This window comes from Leopardus geoffroyi, chromosome B1 (assembly GCF_018350155.1).
Source record: "Leopardus geoffroyi isolate Oge1 chromosome B1, O.geoffroyi_Oge1_pat1.0, whole genome shotgun sequence".
Classification (NCBI taxonomy): domain Eukaryota; kingdom Metazoa; phylum Chordata; class Mammalia; order Carnivora; family Felidae; genus Leopardus; species Leopardus geoffroyi.
In genome coordinates, this window is record NC_059327.1 from 46,231,748 (window position 1) to 46,258,050 (window position 26,303).

At 41.0% G+C, this 26,303-nt stretch overlaps 1 protein-coding gene across 13 annotated transcripts in view; it reads right to left on the bottom strand.

Moving 5' to 3' along the window:
• Window positions 1–26,303, bottom strand: part of UNC5D (unc-5 netrin receptor D) — a 569,825-nt gene that overhangs the window by 12,913 nt on the left and 530,609 nt on the right. For 11 of the 13 annotated variants that reach the window (XM_045460993.1, XM_045460959.1, XM_045460944.1 and 8 more), the window contains 2 exons: window positions 21,138–21,316; window positions 1,512–7,769 (listed from right to left, as the gene is read on the bottom strand). In XM_045460993.1, the coding sequence (XP_045316949.1) occupies window positions 7,565–7,769; window positions 21,138–21,316 (384 nt within the window). In that variant the 3' untranslated portion in view covers window positions 1,512–7,564. Of the gene's footprint in view, window positions 1–1,511; window positions 7,770–13,573; window positions 13,861–21,137; window positions 21,317–26,303 lie in introns of those variants that run through there. The other 2 variants (XM_045460974.1, XM_045460948.1) reach the window with 2 other exon arrangements.

Genomic DNA, 26,303 nt, shown 5'->3' on the forward strand with positions numbered 1-26,303 from the left:
CTATAAGATGATCCATGAAAAGAATGACGTGGTCCAAAATGTTTAGAAAATGTTGCGTATACTCCTCTTTTAGAGATCCACCCTTTACATTAGCTCCATCATACACCTAATGGTTTTCAGAAATCTAGAGAATGTGGTGTCATTTAATGCCATAGTTTTCCAAACTTAATTTGAGGGGTAGGGGGGTCCAAAAGCTGTTATCTTACTATGTAGATTATATTTTGTTTAAAGACGATTTTCACCGGTGCCTGGGTGGCTCAGTCAAGTTAAGCATCCAACTTCGGCTCAGATCCTGATCTCATGGTGCCTGGGTTCAAGCCCCACGTTGGGCTCTCTGCTGTCAGTATAGGGCCTGCTTGGGATCCTCTGCCCGCCCGCCCCCTCTCTGCCCTTGCTCTGCTCACGTGCATGCTCGCTCTCTCTTTCAAAAAGGAATAAACATTTAAATATGAATTTTGGAAATTTTGGAATTTTGACCTCTTTTAATTTTAACGATCTAACTTAAATAGCCCAGAAATCATCTTTGAGTAGATCATACTGTTTAAACTGGGTCTGACTCTGATCGGCTCTAAGTAGTTATGATTAAATTCCTGGGAGCACTCAGCATTTTTAAAACCATTTGAACAGATTCAGGGAAGCTGCATTTGAAACGTGCAACGCCATACTTATTTTGGTAACATTTTTTCTCCCATGGAGAGGCAGAGAATTTCTATACTGTCTGTAAAAAAATAACCCAAGCATTTTGAGGACTGAAGTGAATGAATGATACCCCAATTACGGTGTAGGGCTGGATTCTCTCACAGTTGCTAAAACTATAACCGAAGGGTACTTATGTGTATGTGCGTGGTGGGTGGGTTAAGAAAAGTAGAAGATAGTCTCATCTTTGTTTCCAGTAGCCTCTGGGTGTCTCATTCTTGAGGCCAGAAGGAGAAATTAGGTTCAATATATTAACAGGTATCTGGAAATTGTCCTTGATGTGGAGGGGATTCTGTTCCTGCTAGGATGTGGCAGGAGGGTGTATAGAGGGGGTCCTTACTGGCATTTCAAATTTCCACTCATGGAGTATCCTAAAATGTCAATAAAAGACTCTTTATTCATAAATAACTGATATGCGGTCATTTACGTCTGTACATTGAGCTCGAAAAGTCTGTAACCATCCAGTTTTTTTTTGTTTTTGTTTTTTTTTGTTTTTTTTGTTTTTTTTTTGCAAACTCTACATAAAACATCCAAACGGTCCATTTTGTTCAGTACAATATAACACAGCTGTTTGGCATTACCAAATATATATGTATATATATATATATATAGATATGTACATGTGCTGAAAAAGAAGCCAGTGCAGTCTTTTCTAAGAAGTCCATCCAAGTATTTACTGTACAACATTCAGAATTTACATTGATAATACAAGGCACAGAAAGTATGGTATGAAGCCAAGGCCATGCTTTATTCAAACTCTCCTCTGGCTTTGCTCAGTCCTTCAGCTTCATGTCAAACTAAGTGTTCAGTTCTGCTTTTTGTTTTTTTTGTTTTTTGTTTTTTTGGCTTTGAACACATCAAATGAAAGTTGAGAGTGGTATGGGTTTGAAATATGAATCACTTGAAAAAACCACCCCCCCACGCACCTTCCCAAAATAAACAGGACAAAATGAAATCTGCTTTAAAATTCTTCCATACAGAAATGGTGGTAAACAATTACTCATATTTTTTGAGTCTGGGTTAGAAGGAGCAACCAGTTAATCCTCTAACTGCTTGTATTTGCAATATTTCTAGGTCAACACATACCGCATTGTGTGTACCAATTAGAAACAATTGTGAAGAACGGGAAATCTTAACATCTGTCTTGATTCCAACTTGGGAAAGGAGAATACTGTTTTCCTCACCAGAAAATTCCCACACTGAATTTTTTTTTCATCTTCTTGAGACATGTTGAATGGGAAGGGCCTTCATAATCTAGGCTGGACTGTAGAGAGTGTTTCTGATTGAAATTTTTTAGCTAATTCTGATAAGGCTTAGATAAAAGCCTCTTGATAAGGGGTGCTCTTATTTCAGGCATCATCAGAGCTTGCTAATGAGGGATATTGGAATTATTAGATCTCTTTCTGATTGTAATGTCTGCTTCAATAATGGAGGTGATAAGGCAAGATATTCTGCTTACAAACTCCCTCATGATATTCTCATGATTCAAAAGAACCATAGTTAAATGTCTATCTTCCATATCTGTTTAATTTTAAGGGACTTGTAGCATTTATCCAATTTTGGGATTTGTACGGAAGTAGTGCTTGCAATAGTGAAATACTCTTGGGGGTTAAGAAAGATTTGAGGCAAAAGGACATTTTTGTTGTAATCATGCCTTTTGTAAAAGTAGTTGAGACACATTTCCACTCACGCAAAGAGTTACCTTACAAAATTTAGTGATCGATTTTGTAATTCAGGGCTATACCTTTTTGGAAAAGAGGATGTATCCTCTGCCCAACTTAATCTTAAAGGTGGAGGAGGACATTGTTAAGCTCAGGCCTAAACATGAAGCTTACTGCCTTTTTAATCTTTGGGTTCAGATGGAGGGTGGGCGCTAAGACGCACAGTTCACTGTCACCGTCTTAGGCCCACCTCATGAGGACATTCCAAATCCATGATCTTCACAGCAAAAGGAAAAAGCAAAGTAGCTGCTTCAAAAACCACAATTATTCTATGTGAGTTAAATTTCCTACTTCAGATCACAGTACTACACACTAGTGACTAACGGCCAGGTCTGATTTCCATCCCCTTTTGTCTTTTGAAAAAACACAGCACATGAATTGCCATTTCGATTTTTGCTGACGACCCTGGAGGGGGATGTGAGGAGTCCGTGGTAGACGCTGGCTCTCCTAGAACTGCTTTGCAAAAAACACCACATGCTGTCAATACAGCCAAACAGCTTTATAACTGCAGCTTTTGAAAGAGTGTGGAAAGTAAAAACACAAAATATGTAACATATCTAAGATTAGCAACATTTTCACTTTGTGACATTTGACAAAATACATTTTTGCTTTGTAGTTCAGGAAAATTCTATGCAGACAAAACAGTGGAAGCTGCGGGAAGGGTGGCGGTTCAGCTTTTGGCGAAAACATCGATTTTTCAAATACACCGCTATGGTAACTAACACCGAAGGGCTCATAAAATTTTGTCACTATCTGTAGGACAACATTTTACTCTCCCATTTGCTATGGATGTGACCCCTAGTCCGGTCAATGGGAGGTACCAGGATTCAGAACTCTGCAATGTTTCATGAGAAAAAGTAATGGAAATGGGCCATGCCATGGGCCACAGAAGCACATTTCTCAGCAACTTCAGGTTCCTGTGACTTTCACAGATCTGGAACAAAGACCTCTGAGGAACTTCACCTTCAACACATCTGATAGTTACTATTCCACACCTTTGGGGAAGGACTAAGAAATTGCAGCAAAAATGGCGAAAAGGAAAAACAAGCACATTAAAAGATTTTTATAACATTTGAAATTCACAGATTTGCCAGAAGTTTGGCAAGTGTAGAGTACTATCTAAAACCAATTATAGATGGTCCCCAACTCACGGCAGTTCGACTGACTGTCTTCTGACTTTACGATGGTATGAAGGTGATAGGCATTCAGTAGAACTGTACTAGAAACTCTGAATTTGGATCTTCTCCGGGGCTAGCCATATGTGGGAGGACTCTCTGATGATGTTTGGGCATGGGCAACCGCAGCCCCCCTCCGCCACACCATCACAGGGGTGAACAACCAATACACCGGTAACCATTCTGTTGTTCACTTTCAGTATGGTATTCAATCACATGAGACTTTCAACACTTCCATTGTAAACTAGACTCTGTGTTGGATGATTTTGCCCAAATGTAGGCTAAGGCTAACGGAAGTGGTCTGAGCACATTGAAGTTACCCTAGGCTAAGCTATGGTGTTCGACAGGTTAGGCGTATTAAGTGTTTTTTTCGAGTTATAATATTTTCAACTTACGATGGGTTTATGGGGACATAACCCTCTCATAAGTCAGGGAAGATCTGTACACCATTTTAATATTCCGCCTTCGCTTATCAGTTGCGATGTGGAGAATTTTTGTCAAGGAAAATAGTTGCAATAAATCCAGAACTTTTTAATCCAAAGAGAACCCGGTTTTAGTCATCTGACTTAATAACCCCTCTCAGAGTCAACTGAAAGAAAAATGTAGGGACCATGGCAAAGGATAACACCTGCAGCTGGAGATAAAAATAATAAAAAGGGAGAAAAATTTCTCCTCTTTAAACAGAACTGTGTCAATTCCTATTCATCTCTTACAAAAAGGCCAATAAAATTTTTGTGGGCGTACATCTGAGTTTTATGAGACTTTCTGCACCGGTAAATGAAGTTTGCATTGAAATCCATAGAGTGAGCTTCCCTTTGGCTTAAAGGATTTTAATGTAAACCAGTAAGACTGCACGAGCAATGTTGTAAAAACTGTAAATTAACTTTATGATGCGGCAGTCTGGTGCAGCTGGGAAGTACACCCTTTTGGTGGCATAATTTGAAGTCCTGTTTAAAGCATGACCGTTACACTTAAATGCTTTTGAGGACTGACAGATGTGTCCTTAAGTGGGATATCTTATGAAAATTCTAAGTAACCTACCAGGTATCACAGCCCACTTTTAATTTCTTGGTTCGTTTTGCACTGGGACAATAACACTTCTGTGGTAAGCACTTGCACTGACCAGGGACTCTGTTTCTAGAGGGGTGGCGTTTGTGTTGTGACAGGAAAATGTTAAAATAGAACAAGGGTTTAGGTCACAGTGAGTAACCACAAGTTCCAGTGTCAGTTAAGTCTATCTGGTCTGCATTTTCCATTCCTCCCTGACACACCCCCAGCTGTGTCTGTGAATCTCATGAACGTGGGTTCTCTTTGGAATTCTATTGTAAAATACCATACAATCCTGCCATGTGACAGCCACAGAATTTCATACATTTCTGTAGAAATCCTATGCAGAATTCTAACAGAAATAAGAGAAAGGAAAAGAGGGAGCAGAATGGACTGACAGATGGATTTGAACCTTAGGAAGAAGTCAGAGGTGAATCATGCTCATTCGCATCCTTAGTTACTCAATATGGTATGATGATCATGAGCATTTATAAAAACCCAGGCCAAGAAAAGAAAAAAAAAAAAAAAGTCCATAGGAGGAAATTCTAGACATTGAGGGATTGATGATAATCTCTTTTCTTAAAATAATTTAGATTCTAGGGAAAACATTAAAATTTTTCATTTAATATATAAAAAAAGTATCAGGTCTAAAAATCTGTTTGAATGCATGGAATATAGAAAGCAATTATAAGGCCAATTAGAAGGAAAGGCGGGGGGGTGGGGGGAAGGCAGGATGATTTTTAAACCATCCCTATTAACATCTCCAAGATGGAAACTAACAAAAGTTCTCTCTAATGTGTTTTCTGCAAGTTATTATCCAACAGTCAATGCAGATTCTTTCTGTATACCACCATGCCAATCAACTCTCTAGTTCATTTTGGGTGACTGACCATCTACTTCAACTTCTTGCTCCTTCAGAAATGATAGCAAGGGTGTCAGATGATTTACACTCTCATGCCCTTCTCTCTGTTGCTCCCCAGAAGGAATAAACAAGTAGAGGACATTAGTAAAAGGGCGTTTTCCTTATCTAGAGATGGTATTTTGAAAATATGCTCAGCAGTTCTAAGAGGATTTGCTCGTTCTGTATAAGATGCCTTTGGTTCCTGAGAAAAGAAAGATGCTTTTGGATTTCATGTAGCAAAGCCTTTCATCCAATACAGGGGACTGTATATACCACACATTAGTTAGAGAACATGGCTAACACATTTAAGAGTTCTTAATGCCTTACCCGTGGTATCATAAATTCCACCTATCTCTAGTTCTTTTTTACTTCGGTGGGGATTTACAGTTTTTCTTCCTACGTGGGACTTACAAAAACGTTTTTTTTTTTTTTTTAAATGACCATATCCCACTGCCAAGTAGTCCCTAATTTCCCTATTTTTATTCTAATGAAGCCAACTTCTAAGTAGCTGATCAGCCCCGTGGTTGATCTAGATCCTTGACCTTGCTTGTCCTGATTGTGGACAGCTAATTAAAACATCAACCGGAGCAGAAACAGATCTGTTCATCTTTAGTCTACCAGGACACCTTATCAAAATGATTTAATAGTATAAAAGATGGAGTCATGTTAAGATGGGGGGGGGGGTCACGAATTATCTGTGGACTTCAGTTTTCCACAATACCATTGCTTCTTTTTTTCAAAAAAGAATCCAAAAGCAATAGTCCTGTGTTAATGGTCTTGTAGAAAAAGCCTACTTGGTAAGGCTGAGCAACCAGATGTTGAAACTTCCTGAACAATGCATGTGGTTTCTAGGACATTGTGGTCGACATATTCCTCAGGTCTACTGACCCCTATCATTTAGACCAAAGACTATCTGCTGATTTTCGGAGAGGCAAAGGAGGATGCCCTATAGCCCTATGGGGAGATTTTGTGATAACACAGACTAGAAAGTTTCCAGAACCTGGATTGAAAAGTGTAGCAGAACCCCTCAGCCCCTTATATCAATGTTGGGCAACTGAGTCAACACCTTCATCCTCCATCCCAGAGTGACAGGTTCTCAAAGGCGTGTGGCATCTGTAGTTCATGTATTTCCTTGGGCTCGATTTGACCTCCCCTCCAAATCCATGTAATATGTCGTGTTCTAACAGCACTCTGCAATTTGAGCGGCTTAGCTGGGAAGAGAGACAGCTCTGCTTCGTTGACTTAGAAGACATAAGTTTCCATATTGAGCAGTTTAGTTATGCTCCTTGAAACCGCTCCTATGTAATGGGTAAGGAAGAGGGGGGGAAATGTGGGTAGATTTGTCTCTGGGAGAAAATGAAGGTGGTCATGGCAAGAACTAGTTTGTGGTCTATCTTACCTTCTGGTCTTGTTTCCACTAAGTGGCTAGGATAAATGGGGAACTGGTGCTGGTGTGATGTACTCAGATTCTAAATTCTAAATGCCCTCCTCGACGTTATTGAAGTCCTACAAATAAATGGGTTGGCAACCCCGTTTCACTTCTAAAAGCCAACGTTACAATGATTGCTGACATCACAGATGCCAGTTGGTAGAGAACCCTGACAATCTGGTACCAGAATCAGCTGGCCCTTTGGGGCACATCATTAAAAACCTGTTTCAAAACATGCACTATTCAATCTCTGCCTTCCCAGCTTTATTGTAGCTCATCTTTTTCCACAGTTCCTTTTATCTAGCTGTGCCCTCACTTTTATTCTTGCCACTCCAAATCTGAGAAAGTTCATAAAGTATTAACCCGAGTGTGGATTCAGACGAGACAGTAGAGCCCTCTTATATTTAAGAGAGCTTGTACTTCTCCCTATTAACATATTACACCTATATAGAATGCAGTTTCTTCAACCAGGGATTCTCACTGAGTGTAAATGAAGGCTGAATTCCCCAAGTGCCACTGGGCCGAAAGCTGCCTCTTTCCCATTTAAAGCAAATGTCCCGAAGCTGGCCGTCACTGTCTCATGAACGATAGTGGACTAGAGTCCATTTTGCCTGCTGTAGTTGAAGTCGGCTTCATCGAGTTGGGATTCTGTAATGTTTGAGAGTTTCGTGTGTGTCCGCCCAATCTCTTCAAGGGCACAGGCCAGGGAGTCAAGATCACCATCGTGCTGATGACGAGCTTCCCACAGGTTCAAAATGACAGCGGATGGACTACTTTGTGTAGCAAAATAAGATAAATTCCTAGACAGATTTGAAGAAACAAAAAGAATAACAAAAAATGAAAATAGAAATAAAGGAACAAATAAAACTCACTATAAGGGAATTAAAAATGAATTGCAATGGATATTACTACAATAGGAATAGGAGGCTCCACTATGGCAGGTCTGGAGGCACTGAACCTGAAAGCTCAACTGTGGAATGTTGCCAATGACCTTCTTATCTCCCAGGTCCTCACCTCCCTGGATGGGTGTGTGTGTGGGTATGTGTGCATGCGTGCGTGTGTGCGTGTGTGTGTGTGCTTCCCTCTTGACCACCTGCTTGAAAAAGTTCTTTCATTAACTTACACAATGACATAACTCATTCCTATTTTCCAAAATATCTGACCCCTTTATCTCTCCCTTGGTAAACAGAGGACTGTCAAGGTTTTATCTTTGATTTCTTCTTTCCTTCCGAGGTGAGCTCATATACTAAGTGGAGTAGTTATCAACTCCAAGCAGACAGTGTTTAAATTGGCACCTCCAATCTTACAGGTTAATGTCAGCTAGTTACAGATCTCCAAATGACCTTGAGAGTGCCTGGATTAGCTATCTCTCCACCTCCTCAAACTCAATGCATCAGAAATTGGTATCCTCTCCATGCCTCCGAATTGGGCCCCTTTTAAACAATAACAGGTATCCTAGTAATTACAAATGTCCTTCTAATCTCTCACACCGGGACATTTATTTTTGACTCTTCCCTTTATATTGTTGCTTTCTTTTTGACATACACATCAGCTCACATTTCCTCTATATTCATGCTATGTATATGTAATTGATGCTCTATCATTTTTTGCCTGAATCACAGCAAAATCCTTGTAGATCTTTATGCCTGTAAAGTTTCTAATATATCCTGCATTCTATTTGTTCAATGATCAGGTATTACTCTCCTTGTTTTCGATGCCTTCCTCTGTCTGGCCCCACCTAGGTACGGCAATATATATTTTTATTCAATCTTCCTTTGCCCTCTGAGCCATTAATGCTGACTTAGGTAATACTTTGCTTCTTGCTTTTATTCAATCGATTCTCTCCATTTGGAATACCCACTTCCTGTCTTTACTCTCTGTTTATCAAAATCTTACACCCCTGCAATGCCTGGTTCACTTCTCTACTCTGCTCAAAATGCTTTATTTCTTCTCTGTATTCTGTCACTGTGCTTAAATTTTCATATGAACAAAGTGCTGATATATTTCATGTGAGTTTTGACTACCCAGCATGATTACGGACACCTGAAGAGAGAGGATCATAGCTGATAATCTTCTGATTCTGTAACAGTCCTTATCCTAATACGATGACAGGTGTTTACTCAATATCCATTGTCTGAGTAATTGATTGCTATGAGCTTTTTCCAAGTGACATGAGATGTCCAGTGAAAACAAATGGTAACCTTTTGGACAATGACTTTGCTATGGCAAAGACTAAGACGACACAAAAGATTAAAGGTCACAGTTTTTCGTAGGCACTTTTACAGCACAGATAGAAATGTCACCTCTGGAGAAATTTTGATAAGTTGAACAGATTTTTGAGAGTCAACCACGAATTGCCCGTTTTGAGGATGGCACAATTTTCCATCACCACATTCAGCATATAATCACAAAGTGGACTCATGTAGCTCAGAGCACTTGGAAGAGAAGACCAGCTTTTAAGGGCACATTACCATTTACAAGCACCACACACACATCCAGTAATTCCGAGTGAATAAAGGGCTACTCAAAGATCTTAAGGGACTGCTTAAAGCTAGTTGGTTGCCACGTGGCATTATTTTATCGGGGTGCTATATATACTTTCTACTACATCTGAATCCTTAATTGAGAAAGGGAGAAGGCCAGCTTAAAACTATTCTCTCTGGTTTCTTCTTCAAATATAGTTATTTCTGCACTAATAGAAATGGCAAACCAAACCCTGCGTGGGTAGTTGAAGGGATCCCAGTTCCTCTTGTTTAAGAACTTTGTTTTGAATACTGTCCCTTCTACCTGGTCATGGGCCAGTGTTTGCAGAGAAAGCTGCTATATCTCCAGGTCTGGAAGTAAATTGGTACACCCCTCCCAACATTCAGGCAGAACATGAACTGGAGGACTAGCGGAGAAGAAGGCAAACTGAGAGACTAGGTGTGAGTGAACTCTTGGGCGGGCTTGTGTGTCAAACTCTTCCCATGTCCTTTTTGAGACTGATGACCATAACTATACATTTGTTTCCGGAATGGGTAAATATTCTCTCCAATGTTATTTCAAAAAGAGAAAGAACAGCAAGAACAACAACAAAAGGACAGATTTTTTTATCATCCCATTGAGGGCTTATTTATAGTTTGTAGTTTCCCTTGAAAAACAATGGACCAGTGTCCTGTGGGACAGACTAGAATCTTGTGATCCTATTACCCCCAAGTTAAGCTTTATTCGATACCAGGGGTTGACCAATGTTTCTGTAAAGACCAGATGGTAAATCTTTTTGACTTTAGGAGCCACACATGGTCCCTAAAGCAGCTACCCGACTTTACTATTGGTGGTGTGAAAGCAGCCACAGACGATACATATGAATGAGCATGGCTGTGTTGCAATAAAACTTTTTTGAGAGACCCTAAAATGTGTCCTGCAGTTTTCACATATCACACAATATTCCTCTACTTTTGATTTAAAAATTTTTTTTTTCTGACCATTTCAAAATCCTGAAACCATTCTAGCTCCTGGGCTATAGGCAAGCAGGTGGTGGGCCAAATTTGGCCGTTAGGCCATAGTGCTGATCTCTGTCCTATGTTTTACACCATAAGCTAGATTTCCAGTAGCTCTTTGAGAGAAGATTGGACTGAAGTTTTTGTTTTGTGCTGCATTTGAAAATAAGCATCCAGAGTGCCAAAGTCATTGAAACCACAAGTCACACATCCTGCCTCAAGCACTTTGAGAGCTTTGTGCTCAGTAAATGTTCAGGGACCTTTGACATTTTAAGACCTGACAGGAAGACCCGGCTATAAAAATGCAATAATGAAATTTTGGGAGAGGCATGCAGAATGTGTTTTGGAGGTTGGGATAAATCTTTGTCCTAACACAATATTAAAACTTTCCATGAATCTGTGGTGGGGGTGGGAGTGGGACGGTGTTCTACCTGCCTAGAGGACGAGGGGCAGAGCTGGAGAAGGACTCCTGCCGGCCATTTGGTTCTCACATGTCCTGATTTGTAGGGTAGGCACCCGGGGCTACGGGAAGCCGAGTGGTCAAAAGAGGCAGAAATACAACTTTCACTTGGCACAGGTCTCTGAACATATTATAACAAGTGAAACGCGCTCTCCAAAGCGTGGCTCAGATTTATTCTCTATGCAAGCACATTCATCCTAACACACACAAATCTCAAATTCCACTAAATTTTAGTAGGTACATGCAGGATGGTACCAGTCTTATTAAAAGTGATTCAGTTAGCTTTGTGATAAACAGACCTCCCATTAAGTTGCATTTCCCGGTCTACACCGGGAACAGTTAGTATATAAAAGACCCTAAAGTCCCAATGCAGTAGGCTGTTACTCAAAGATAGGCGGGTTATTTTAACTATTTACACATGTGCAAACGCACTGGTTTTTTTGTTTGTTTGTTTGTTTGTTTTGTTTTGAAAGTTGGTATACCATGCGTCTATTGGGTTTTTTCCATACTGCCCTTTTGCAATTATTCGGATCCCAGTCTGTGTGACCCATTTGTCTTCATAATGGTGGTACATTTGGACACCAGTAGGTAAATTCACACACAATTCAGGGAATAATATTAATACCAGAGAACAGAGTTCATAGCAACAGTTGGTATTAAGTAACTTTGTGAGTGTCTTTGAAACCAGAATATTTAGCAAAAGTAGTAAAGTGGTAGCCCTGAATTTAGGTGGATGCCTCAAAATAAAACAATGTTTTTACTTTCCCTTTGAAAACTGTTTACAGAAGTGAACGTTTATTATGCTGGTCTCAGATGTTTCCAATTGTTACTTTTTTATGCTCTGAACTTTGGGTGACCTTTTGTGGTAGCCTTTTTGAATTTTGATAGACTGAGGTAATTTTGAAAAAAAATTAAAAAACAATTTTTTTTGTGGTGTCCTAAAGATGCTGCCTACTATGCAGGTGAGATTACTCTCTAAATTTTAGGAATTTACTTTAGAATCTTTCTATGTGTTCAGGTCAGTTCATTTGTCCTAAGCCTTGTAGATTCAATGACTTCATCTTTTCTGTGGTAACTCCCACCGAAAAGAGCAGAGAGAAACTATAAAAAACTCATGCTGAGACAGCCGGATAAATTTATCCATGTAAGTTCACTGAGTAGTAATGGCTTATGAAATTCAATTTTGTTTTGTTGAGCCTATATGCCTACTATTTACCTGAGTTCCCGGTGGGGGGGGGGGGCAATTAGTTTATTACCATGATTAATTTCATCTTTCTAAGACTTTGCTCTTCCCATCCCTTATCCCCAGTTAGAATCCCATGCTTTATGTGGAAGCCAGGAGAGAATTGGGAGCATGAATCTATCTTAGCAATTTCACTAGCTAGACACAGGCCGACCCATAGTGATTGATGTATACAGTCAAAAACTGAATTTTTACACAGAATCCCAGTTTTCAAAACACATCTTCAAACTCATGACCATGTTAAACTAATAATGGAAATTAGGTTAAATTTGAGGATTTCTGGAAATAGTGACGCGTGCCTTCTGTTTTCTTCTTTTGGGGAAGAATTAAGGGCCCCTGCTAAAATTCTGCCCTCCAGTGTCTTTATATACTATTATAACTTGGGCTAGTTTTTTGAAAAGGAAAAGTGGCTAGGCATCCATTTGGTATGAATTTAGAGATACCACCTTTTCTTTAGTACTTGAAAGCAGCATTCAAATGTAAATGTCTTTGGGAATAGTAACCTCTAAATCTTCAATCAGTTAGCAAAAAGATAACAGTAATAGAGGGAGGTGAGGGTCTGAGGCTCAATCTTAGCCCTGGGGAAACGCACTGAAGGGCAAACTGTACTGATGCTGGAGTTGGCCTGGTTCAGTGTTCTTCTATCTGTGTGTGGCCCTTTCATTCTGAACTGCAGATGACAAACTTTCAGTTTCTCAGAATCCTGCTACCATGGGGCCGATCTACCTATCTGCAAGCTGTAAGCTCTTCTTGTGAATGGATTTCCTACTGAAATAGGAAGAGCTGCTGCCGCTTAATGTCTTTAGCACAGAAGACATCTCATACCAGGTGCATGCTGTGAATGCATTCAGAATTTAGGATTTCACCCAACACCTTTTTAAGCAGAAGGGGGCAAATGCACCTGTAACAAGAGGGCACCAAATAGGTTTATATTCTACAAACTTGTCATTTACATCTAAGTCAACTGAAGGTTTTTAGCTTTTAAAAAGCCTATTTTAAAAGTATTGGGGTGCCTGGATGGCTCAGTCGGTTAAATGCCCAACTCTTGGTTTCGGCTCAGGTCATGATCTCATGGTTCATGGGTTTGGGCCCCACGTTGGGTTCTCTGCTGATGGTACGGAGCCTGCTTGGGATTCTCTCTCTCTCCCTTTCTCTCCACCCCTGCAACTCCCCCCTGCCCCGCACTCGCTTGCTCACTCTCTCTCAAAAGAAATAAATAAACTTAAAAAAAAAAAAAAAAAACTTTAAAAATAAACCTATCTTCTTTCCAAGTGGGCTTGTAGTACAAAAAGTGAAAACTAAGTTAAGCTGCCTATAATAAATTGGGAACCATCATTACAGGAACAGCGTAGAATCCTACTGCTAGTGCCAAGGAGGGAATTGAAACACATTCCTAATGAAAAAATATTAATAACCATGCTATCATCCTAATTGTCTCATTTAATGAAAGCCTCTTATGTGACCAAAACCAACCCTCCATATGGTTCTTTCAATGCAAATAGCAAAGCCATTCACACTGAACGACAGTAATTGGGCACCACACAAGCATTTGTCTCATCTATCGAGCTCTCATCCCCAAACTTCAGCTTCAGTGGGTACTCAACAAACAGCAAAGCAGCTTTCAGGATAAAGCAAGTGGGTGTTTCCTTTTCCAAGAATAAGTAAAAGATGGACGCCATGATGAAACCTCTGTCTATTGCCCCCTGTGCCTTCAAAAAAAAAAAAAAGGAAATTGTCATGGGAAACCCACAAGGACAGGATACAGGCAATTAAAACCAACAAACCAACATGCTGAGTTCCACTCTGTCTTGCCCTCAGACTGGTGCATCAATTCTTTTAGGGCCATTAATCTGACGATGAAATTCTGAAATTCCTCTTGGGGTTTCCTTCTGCCAGTTCTGTTACCTGGTTCTTGAAGGGGGAACGGCAAGGATCTTTCTTTCCTTCTTTGCCAAACATTTAAAGACCTGGAGCTCTCGGGGCCACCAGTGACCTGCCCAACGAGATTCAGGCCAGTTGCAGACCCTGGTTTTGATTCTCCAGTTTCATTCCTGACAGGATGAAATTGTCTATGACAGTGTGTCATGTTTGGAAGTGAAAGGCCATGAAAACTACCAAATCAAATTTCTAGTTTTCTTTACATTGGGATATATCAAGGAAAAATGGGTCTCATTTAAACTGATTTTCCGCACTCGATAACCCTGAGCCATTTTAAGCATCCTGAGGGTGAAGGAGAATGACCATTTGTTTCGAGAGGAAAGACCACTGCGCTAATGCCGGATGAGGGAAGAGTGAAATATTTACACTTCTCTCTTTATGGTAATACTCAATATGTGTTTCAATGACGCCTCACAAATCATTGAAAAGAAACAGTTAATCCCTAAAGGATACTCTAATGAATTGGGTTAAAATTCTTTGTAGAATTTAATTTTCTCAAATGATGAAAACATCATCTTCAGGCATACTGATGCTGCCAAGCTTTTTCAGTGCTGTTTGAGACCGCTCTTATGAACTGGATTATTGAGGCTATAAAGGGGCCTTGGCATGGTCATCTTTTCTGAAAACTCTATTAGCAGAAAGGAGGAGAGCCTATTCCTTCAGGGCACCAGCACAAACTCGCCACTTGCCTAAGAAGGAATGCAGTGCCCTTATCACCAACCCCTGGGGCTACAGGGAGCATGGCTTTGGTTCTCTGGGAGGGACCTGAGAAGTTTCTTTTCCGTATTGCCTTTAGGATGAACACCTGCCACTTATAAACCATATACAGCTTGTTCATGGCTACACTGGTCCCAGGTTGTCTGCTTCAGCTTCATATTAGTGGGCATCTTCATGAGTCATTGACCTCCGTGGAATGAAGACCAAACATCCACCACTTTGCTGTGTTGGGTCCTTCTGGCTTCACTGTAAGGGCTCTTCACATTTCAGACCCTGAAGAAGTCTCCTGGGCCAGAATCAGAAAAATCTGATTTGGCTTACCATCTCTTGCCTCCAATGACCTGTGTAATGCTATCCCCCTATATATTCACTTTTCTTGGAAGAGTCCTACAGGTGATTTTTTGGAAATGACAGCCTCACATCCATTTATTTTCATTATTTTCAATTTTTTTTTTGAGAGAGAGAGCATGCGCACAAGGGAGGGGCAGAGGGACACAGAGAATCTCAGGCTCCATGCTCAGCGCAGAACCCGATGCTGGGCTCGATCTCATGACCATGAGACCATAACCTGAGTGGGTCTCAAGAGGTGGGTACTTAACCGACTGAGCCACCCAGGCGCCCCTCACATCCATTTTTATTACTCGAAGGTCAAGATGTGTTTGCTAGCCTCTAGCCTGCAGAACCAAGAAAGCTGAGTTTGGTTTCATCAAAGTAAATCCCAAACCACAGGAATGAGAACATCTAGTCTCAATGGTCACTGCGTGGCCATCCTCAGTGGCCTGCCTGTGAAGCAGGCATCCTGTATGGATTTTGTTCTCTTCTCCCCTCACCCCAAGTGGCAGCTGGCACTGTGACTGTTCAACTTGTAGTGAATTCTCAACAGTTATTCCAAGATAGATTAGGAAGCTGCTTTGCGACCTTCGTCTGTCCTTTTTCACTGCCTTCTGGCCATTTCACTGTTCCTGTGCATCCAATTAAACGGGTGGACAGAGGAATAAAAGGAGATGACCTCAATATGAGAAGATTCTGTTTCTCATTAGATGTCCTGGTGGAAAAACTAGTTATATAGCACTGCTTATCAGCCATGAGGTTTGAGGAATTTCATTTGCTCACAATTGCTACACCGTCACCCATGAACGTTAACATTCCAGATGAACTCTTCTAACCTCGGCATGAGAAGTATGTTTTAGTTGACCCTTGAAAAATGTAGGGAGTTAGTCACCCCCCACACAGTCGAAAATCCAGTATAACTTTTGACTCCCCTAAAACTCAACTACCAATAGCCTACTGTAGACGAGAAGCCTTACTGATAACATATACACAGTGAGTTAACACATACTTTGAATGTTAACGTTCATTAGACTATTCTTATAATGAAGTCAGCTAGAGAAAAGAAAACGTTATTAAGAAAATCCTAAGGAAGAGAAAATACGTTCATAGCACTAGACTGTATTTACTGAAAAAAATCCTATATAAGCAGGCCTGCGCAGTTCAAGGGTTCAACTGTGTTGTTCAAGATTCAGCTGTGTACTACTATGAAAAACCGTTAATAAGGTGTAATTATGTGCTTCTCTCCATCTTGGCACCCTTTCTTCCATCTCGCTTGCCTCCCCTCCGCTCACACTCTCGTGTCTCCTGCACTTTATCCAGCATCTGTTCCCATAGCAACATGGTCAAGCTGGCTATGTTTTCACAAGAGTTTCTGGAATATGAAAATCATGAGGCCTTAAAGACGAATGATCTAATGGTAGAATTTCAGCTACTGCGGCAGAGCTAAAGGAAAAGACAGGAATCCTCCCTCACATCAGCCGTGCAAACTGTCTTCCTTTGAGACCCATTCTTATTCCTGTCAAGTCTGTTCATTAGGAAGGAAGTTTTTGAGGTCAAGTATAGTTAGTATCCGATGAAGAAGTTCATGTCCTTCATTCAAGGAAGGATTACTGAGTTTCCCCTAAGTAGACAGTATGGTCTTGGTGGGTTTAACTGTAACTTATAAAAAAAAAAAAAAAAAAGTGTCGTTACAGGGGTATCTGGGTGGCTCAGTCGGTTGAGTATCTGATTTCGGTTCAGGTCATGATGTCATGGTTCGTGGGTTTGAGCCCCACGCAGAGCCTGCTTCGGATTCTCTGTCTCCCTCTCCCTCTCTCTCTGCCCCTCCCCCACTCGTGCATGCTCTTGCTCACTGTCTAATATTTTTAAAAAATTTTTAAACAGCATTGTGACAATACAAAGTGCTGCCGAAGTTTAGACACAGGAGGATACTTCTGGCTGAAGCAGCTAGTTTCCGATACTGATCTGTTCGGCATCTGTTCAGCGATTCTGCCCACCGTCTACTTCCTTTCCTGTGACCAATTCTCCATTTCGCCGCGCTACCCACCTAGCAATCCCAGGGGGCCAAGAGCCCTGAAGCACAGGGTTACTGCAGCTGAACGTAGAGAACAAATGTGCCACCTCAGCTTTGAAATGCAGCGAGTATGGACCCTGAGTAATCGTCAAAGTTTGCTCACAGAATCTGTAATTGCAACTTTTATCTCTGACATTCTTTGCTCGGCGGTGTGGCTTATTTAGCGTGATCCGTATGCCAGGCAAGTCGCAAGGCCACCTGTGTTGCTGCCTCATAGCACACACTACTGACATTTCTCCCATTCTCGGCGATTGCTAAGCCTTTCACTTTATATTCCCAGTCTTCCCCCCCACCCCCCATTCAGATCAAAGTAGAAACTTGTTTGGCAAAAAGGCAGATTATCATCAGTGACATTTGCATTTTAGCAAAAGGAGGGTACAAGAGCATTTTCACTGGCAATAAAATGAAAGCGAATGTCTCCCTTCCCTCCCTTTGAAAACTTTTCTTTCATGATTTGAGGGCAACTGCTTTGCTAGCTTTTCGATACTTCTGGAAGTTGAAAGGAGGGGGAGAGTCAGGTAAAAAGTGCTGTCACAAGATCAAGGACGGTGAATTCTCTAACAGAAAGTCTGTGTGCTATGGGACAGCTCTCAGTAATACTGGCACATATTGACAATGTCAGATTTTTGTGTTTTAACACACATTAATGATCAGTTCCATGCTATATTGTTTGCAACCCTAAAAGAGGCCAGTGACTTGGCATTATGCAGCAGGAAGTTGTGACAAATGACATCTGAAAATCCCGTTCCTCTCTGTCACGTAGATTTCTTCCCATGCAGGAGAAGATATATTTTTTGGTATAATAACGAAAACCTAAAAGGAACTTGACAATTTCTGCAAAGTGAGAATGAGCTAATAACATGGTACAAGGTGATTTTCAGTAGTCTTTTCTTTATTCTGCTTCTGTGAATATGTTGGTGGCCTTTCTGCTGGAACCAACCAGTCTGCAGAAAAAGATTCTATGCTGTGTCTGCCCCCTCTCACTCCCCTCAAACTTGGTTGCTGAGCTGACTGAGCTGAGAAGGCTCATCTCCAGGTGTCACTCTGACTGAAGCGACAGGATCCTATAGAAGTTTTACTAAATGAGAGCAGATTTACTTAAATAAGAGGTGAGCAAACTCCGTTAGGTTGCCTGTTTTTATAAATGAAGTTTGTTAGACAAATCGGCATAGCTGTGTTGCACGTATTTTCTCTGGCTGATTCTCACTACAGAAGCAGAGCCAAACGGTGCTGAGTAATTACAACAGACCCTATATGGCCTAAACTATTTGCTCTCTGGTTCTTTAGCAGAATAAAATTTTGCTGATTCTCAACTTAAACCATTCTCATTCCATAGTTAGACTACTTTTGGAAGGTTAAGCTTGAGAGTAAAGAGGTAGGCAGCACATGCCATTCACTGAAGTTGAATATATTCACCAAAGAAGATGTAAAGATAGTAAATTACATCGACCCATGCCATCCTAATTTGCTGTTAGTGAAAACTGCAAAAAGTGACACTGATTGAAAACCAACCTTTTCTGGTCACCATGTTAGAAACTTTCTATAAAGTAGGCTATTTGTATTCCTTATGTCAAGGAAATTTATATTTTTTAATGTTTATTTATTTTTGAGAGAGAGAGCGAGACAGAGTGTGAGTGGGGGAGGGTCAGAGAGAGGGAGACACAGAATCTGAAGCAGGCTCCAGGCTCTGAGCTGTCAGCACAGAGCCCGACGTGGGGCTCGAACTCACGGACCGCGAGATCATGACCTGAGCTGAAGTCGGACGCCCAACTGACTGAGCCACCCAGGCACCCCTATGTCAAGGAAATTTAGGCTTTCCTGGAGAAGGGCTCTTAGGGCAAACCCAAAGCAAGGAAACAGGCACACCCGGTGTTCACACTGGATGATCCTGGACACCGGAGGGGCAGTGACCCTGTGCGGCCACTTCCTGCTCATTAGAGCCCAGACACAAAAGGTTGTTTACCTCAGTCTCCCATTTTGAAATGCATTTTCCCTACTGTGGAAGGGCCCAGACTGATGACTTTGGGGCACTCCCTGTACCTCTCATAGGTATCCTATAAGTGGAGAATAACATGAAATGGAACATGTACATATTCAGCAAATGAATGACAGCATCATAGATATTTTGTGGCAATTATTTTCATGTGAATGGTGAATTAAAAGTCATCAATTCTCGGGGTGCCTGGGTGGATCAGTCGATTAAGCATCCGACTCTTGATTTCAGCTCAGTTAGTGATCTCATGGTTCATGAGTTCGAGCCCTGCATCGGGCTCTGTGCTGACAGCGCGGAGCCTGCTTGGGATTCTCTGTCTCCCTCTCTCTCTGCCTCTCCCCTCTTCGTGCTCACTCTCCTTTTCTCAATATAAAAAATACAAACTTTAAAATTATATATATCAAAATTAAGAAAGTAAAAATCATCAACTCTTATGTTCAGAATGGATTAGGGAATTGATATAGTTCAAACTGTATGATCTGCATTTGCAGAAGAAGGAACAGGGCTGCTAAGCGGTGTGCTTTGGCAGATTGGTACAGGTTATAGAACCAGGGATACCCTGCGGGTCCAAGGCCCACGTCCCCCCTTTTTTTCTTTGTGAACCAAATTCTGTTCTTTGGGCTGGTTTTTCATTCTAGTCCCTGTGTTGATCAGAAAGTGAGCTTGACATAGTCATGGTGTGCATGGGTTATAAGCGCGACATCTCCTCCTTTGTCAAAATTGCTGGGAAATATTCAACCTAATTTTTTTCTTCCCTGTACACTCATACGTTTCTGTATTCTTTCATTTTCAATATACGTCTTTCAAGAATGTATCTATTCTTTCCGGGCTTGCCTGTCTCTGCAAATTCCGTTTTCTTTTAGCAGCAATGCCTCCTCTCTTGATTTTCCTCTCTCAGCCTGACTGCTTTCTAGTTGGGTCCTCCCTTCTTGCATTCTGGATCCCTTTTAAACTGGGGAGTGGCACTCTATCATTTCTTGGCAGACACCTACCTCCCTTGCAGAGAAGAAAGTCAGGTAGGATGACTGTGAAAATAAAGAACAAACCATGGAAATGACAGAGCAAGCCAAACAGTAAGAAAGGAAGGCTTTGTCTCAAAAGAAAAAAAAAAAAAAAGTACCAGAGGAAAAGAGAAAGAAGATGGTTCTGGCAAAACTTGGTCTGTTTTCTATTCATTCTGGGGCTGGAGGGGCGGTGGGGGGAGAGAGGAGTGATTGGGGAGAGAGAGAGGTATTGCCCTCTCCCTGTTGGTTATCTTTCAAGCCGAGCCAAAGCTGCCCGCCCATCAGTGCTCGTGGGAATGGCATCACTCTTGCTCCTTCTCATTGCAACTAATAAAGCCCTACTCTCTACTGCTCTGCTGTCACCCACAAGGTTAGCACAGAGTCGAGGGTCTGGTGAAGCGGCAGGCCACATTCACGTGCCTGGGCAACCTGCTTGTTTTAAGTCCTCTGCCTTCCGATCTGGGAGCTATCATCCTCAAATGTTTAATACTGAGGCATCCGCTTTTCAGGCTGGCATGTCCCCGTTAAGGGTTACGTAACGCTTAAGGTGACCTGATGATGGGAGGTGTGAGAAGCTTTCTTCTTTGTTTCTAGACCACTGGTTCAAGACTGTGCGGGGATCTCCCACAAACACCAAGAAGACAGAGTCTGTACCCCATGTGGGTGGCCCAGTTAGCCAACCTAAAGACGGGACCAGGACCAAAGTTAAGACTTTTCTATTGTGTCTCTCAAGGCAGAGTGGGTGGAAGGAAATGCCATACAGTGTCCTGTTCTTGTTCTTTCCCCACATACGAAGGCAGGCCTCACATGAAATACGACCAGAGGAATCTACAAAGATATCAGGGCCTGGAAACCGCATGGATACACCCAACCCACTTTGTTTTTCAAAACTCTCAGTGACATCCTCTTTCAGAAGTTGCCCCCGATTACCTGTTGATGCTGTTTTTCTGTGCTAACATCTGCCAGTCCTTGCCTTTGGCATTAGGGGTATCGAATGTAGCACAAATCCGCTGTCTGATGGAGTAGGGAATTTTGAAGGCTTTGGGGCCAGTCTGTGCAGGGAAAGTGCTGTCCTCTTGTGCAAAGAAAGTGATGGTTTCTCTTTCGCTCTACAAACAAAGAAAGCATGGTCAGGTCTGAATGGAAGCATGACTGATCGACACCGTTATTTTTTTATGAAAATCTATTAACACCATGCACAAAACGCTTGCCTATAGTGATGGGCTCTATAAAATACACTGACACGTTCCCCTTTCTTCTAAAACTGTAAATAACTTCTCTAGTAGCCTGGTGAATCACGTACTGGAGATTTACAATGTGGCTTCCAATCAGGGGAGTCATAATCATCAGCCTTCTACATCCAAAGAGATGTCAGGTGACAGCAGAATTAAACCTTTTTTCTTTTCTTTTTTTCCTTTGTCTCTCAGAGATATATGTAGAATCAGTAGGAAGAAGCCCCCAAGTGACAGATTTTAGTTCAATGTAAGGAATGACTCTTTGACAGAGCTGACCTAAGATGAACAGGCTAATCAAAGGAGCTAGCTGGGCAGGTACCTGTCACGAAAGCTACAAAGGGGAACTGATTGTACATTGATCATCTCAAAGTTTGTGTTGCCCCGTCTGAGTCGAGAAGTGTGTGATTCCATAATAAATATTTTGGTCTTGTTTCAGAATGACATTGCTTTGGTAATACGTGGTCAGTGATGAGGTCTAGACTAGCCTGAGGACTGGTGCCGGCTGGAAAGCTTCTGCCTGCTGTCTGCCCAACCCGCTTCTGATTTAGAGCTCTCTGATGAGGATTGGTTATTTCCATACATACCAGCAATTGTATCCAACATGAGACCATGCAGACATCCAGCAGATTGCGATAGCTGCTGATAAATTTATATGAACCAACAGAATTTTAAAACCTGAAAAGTATCTAACTGAATCATGCCTGTGATTATGATGTGTTACAAGACACAGGGGATTCTACAGATGTAATTAAGGTCTCTAATCAGTTGACTATGTCCTGAGCAAGAGGTATTTTTTTCTGGGTGGGCCTGACCTAATCAGATGGCCCTTAGAAGAGAGAAGAAGCAGCTCTTATCTGGAGGCGTCTCTCCTGCTGGCCTGGAGGAAAGCAAATAGCCAGGATGTGAAATGCCTATAGAGTGGGACATGGGGCTAGGACCTGAGGGCACCCCCTAGAAGCTGAGAGTGACCCCAGTCCAATAGCCGGCAAGAAAGTGTGTACCTCATTCCTGACGGCTTCCTGGAGGAGACATTTGGGTTGGCCTTGAAGGATGAGTAGTCATTGATTGAAAAGAAATTGAGTGGGTAACTAGTTATTTTAGGCAAAATAAGTGATTCTTTTATGTTGGATGGTTATAAAATGAACCAACTCAGGCTTCTTACTGAACAAAAGAGGTTATGAGGAACATCATTTTGAATCATGGTTTGTAAAATTTCTTTTAGCCTTTAAAAATGTAAATCAAGTAAAAATGTTTCCTTAAATTTCCTGACTGAAAGCAGGCTGATGTCCTTAAAAAAGATGGTAGAAACTAAAGAGGAAAAAAAAAAAAAGGGATTCTATGCAAGATAACATGGTAGCTGTCACTGGGAAAGGGCACCAAACAGTGTTAACATGTGAAAATGTGGCTTGCCAATGAAAACTGAAAACACTGTATGTGTCCATGACAAAGGACTGCAATAAAATGGGCTTTGGGGAGCTTTTATGGCCTCATTGAGTTGATCAAAGTGACCAAGCTCTGACGTTACTGTTGGCAGGGGAAAGGCCACCCTGATACATAGTCTTCAGGACAGAAGTGGTTATGACTTCAAAGCGAAAAAATGTTACAGAAGACTGACTCTTCAGGATTTTTTCTCTTTCCTACACTTTAATAAGTGGGCCCCCCTTTTTCTCGCAAAGTTTCCAAATTTCAATATTTGCCATGCACAAGGATGACACTTTATGTAACATTTACGGTGCATTCTAAAAGACATCTGGGCCACGTAATAAGAATCCTGTAGATACATCACATTTTCTGATTGTTTAAATTAAATATGCAAAGGAACAGCAGATTTCCATGCTCTGCACATCTGAGATAAGCGGCTGCTACTTGGCTAGCTGGGGAGTTGTAAATCAACGAGAAATTCCAAGTATTATGTCTATTTTGTAACAGAAAAATCATCCCCCAACCTTCCACCACTTTTGGAAGAAAGATAAGAGAATTGCTTGAAGGGAAAATTGTACGTTCCCATATAAGTTCTTTCTCTCCCCAAAATGGTATTCTTCAATATTATTCCATCAATAAGGAAGGATGTAGTAAATTACTTAGCGATTCCTTCCTTCTCTTCACGTTTAGTAAAATTATTTTGCTCCAGTCCCCAGTTTTTAGATCAGTGATACTGTTGCTTTTACAGACTAATCAGTTGGTGATCATTGTTAGGTAATTCACGGAGGTTACATTTAAAGAAAATCAACCTGCTTCTACAGATTGACCCAATAATGGGCACTCTAAAGAACAGAAAAAAAAATACATTATCTTGATCACTGAAATAATTTTTAAGTCTGAGAATGGCATGAATGATTATATTCATGTGGAAAGCCATTTACATGAGAGGCATGGAAGAATATGATGGATATGAGGCTGAACACTAAGAACCACAGGCCTTCAAAGAGGATAATCATTGCGCTGATTTAGATATTTAAAATAAATATTTTACAGATAATGATTCACGTATATACGTATCTCTTTTACCTCTCCTGTTAAATTACCTCCATTGTTAAACCCATGAAACAGACACTAGGACATCCATTAAAGTTAGGAAGGAGCTGAGGGCCCTGTGCTTAAATATGCAGGGATTTGTTTTGGGGGATGAAGGGCAGATAATTAAAAAAAAAAAAAAATTCAGGTATCTATTGAAAGCTTCAAAATATTTATTTCCTTATTATTGTTAATATTGCTATTTTTAATCAACAAAACCCTAGTTACTAGTTTCTTAAAAGCACCTAATCACTAGCTTATTAAAAGCACCTTTGGCCTAGAGGTTATAAAATATGCACTTTAACACCTGATCTATTATTCCCACCTCCGCGATCGATAGAGGGTCATGTCTAGAATGTATCTTGTCTCCACCATAGGTAATCCCGATTTTGTAGCGCTTTATGTATCTTCTTTTTTTCTGGGACCATCTGTCACAAAAATCCAAGACATTTTTAAGGAGAAGGGGATGCTTTGTATTCAACTGGATCTTTTACCAGACGTATGCTTCTGCCAAGAGTGAAACAATTCTAGGGTTGGAAGGATCATGAGTGATCGTTCGCTCAAGACCCTTCTTCGCAGGAGGACTGCCATGTGAGAAATCTATTCTGTTCTTGAAGACTTATCAAATGATCACTTATTCCAGCCCATGCCATCCTTCTACAGTCTTGAGGAAAGAACTTCCCAATTTTCACCTACTTGCATACTTAAAGATAAAATTTTAATGGTGTCATTTTTGTCACTAGTGCCTAAGGCCACTAAAACAAAGGCTTACATTATGGACAAGGCCCACACTCAGGACTGCTAAGTTAGACTTCCTTGACTGAGATCCTGAAGTAGTCTAGTATGGAAATCCAGACTTTGACCTTGAAGGCCGGTATCTCCGTTGGGAACTCTGGCTCCCCATTATTCATTTTATCATCTTGGACAAGAAGGTTGACCTCTCTGAGAATTGTGATAGTATGGTATTTAATCCACACAGAGTTAGGGTGGTTATATGTGAAAGCACATGAAATGGTACCTGACATACAGCGGCTTTCAAAAGTTCTTAATTTTCTTCTGACACAGAAAATAACAGATTTGCCTAAGAACTATGGTTTATTACAAAGAGATGGGGATGTGCTGGGCCAAATGCAAGCAGTAACACTTGAAGTGATTAATAATGTGATCCTTCCAAGACCAAAAGGGTAATAAAGCTTCTAAAAGGCATATACAGAACGGATGGTGGTAGCCCAATGGTGACTAAGTATTTTTCTGAGGCTGGCCTCTTATTATCAAGAGATACTGTGATGTCGTCTTTTTCAAGGTATTGCAAAGTGATTGTAAGCTTGTGAAGCATTAGACAAGGAGATGGAGAGTATAGGGCATGATTGTGTTTATTAGCTCACTTTCCTTCCATGCACTTTGCACTCCAAAAATTTGTTTAAGCAAGGAGCAGAGGTACCATGATGTATGGAGCCTATCACATTCCTTTTACATAAAGATTTCCTGTAATAGCAGAAGTTGGTCTGCAATATTGTGAGCGCCTTAAAGAATAAAAGCCCCTTAAACATGGAATTGTTTCATTGACCTGTGAATAGACGTTTAGGGCAATTTGCATCAGAGGCATCTTCATGTCCTGTCTTTTCACACTTGCTTCTGAATACGAGAAGGAAAATCTGCTTGGGCTTTCCTTTTGTGTTTATGTTAAAACTTTCCTAAAATTTTTCATTTTACTTTGAAATGTATTATGTTCAAGATGCCATGACTGTTCAAGAAAGAGACTCTAAAAATATCCTACCCTACCTTTCTGGATCCTACCTTTCCCATCAAAACTGCTTTAGCACATAATGCTAATTGGCAATAATGAATGCAAATACTGCACAAACATGTCAGTTAAGACAGCTATCAATTTTGAGGTGCAATCCTTTGGAAAGCCATCCACTCTTCAGAAAACGTATTTGGGGAATTAGCAAGACTCATCTTGCGTAAACAATGAATTAAAATGAGAATGGAGAGAAGTGATGATTTTGTAAGGCTACGAAATTGAGTTGTACGTATATAAAACTTACTACGCCTTTTGCCAAGCCCGAATGAATAAATATATATTATGTATATATTTATACATATGTGTGTCTGTACACACACACACTTATGTACATATTCTACTGCTGAACAATAGAATGTGCTCTTCTCCACTAGCCAGGGATTATCTTAAGAGTTGCTCAGAAAAGCATTCCATGTCTCCCTTCATTCTGCCTCTCAGCTACTCTCTCCCTTTCCCCTCAAACAACCATTCAGGAGGGAATGCTGGTGTCTACTCTAGAAGCCCAAGTCTACAGCCATGAAGCCATTCAGTGATTTAGGTAAA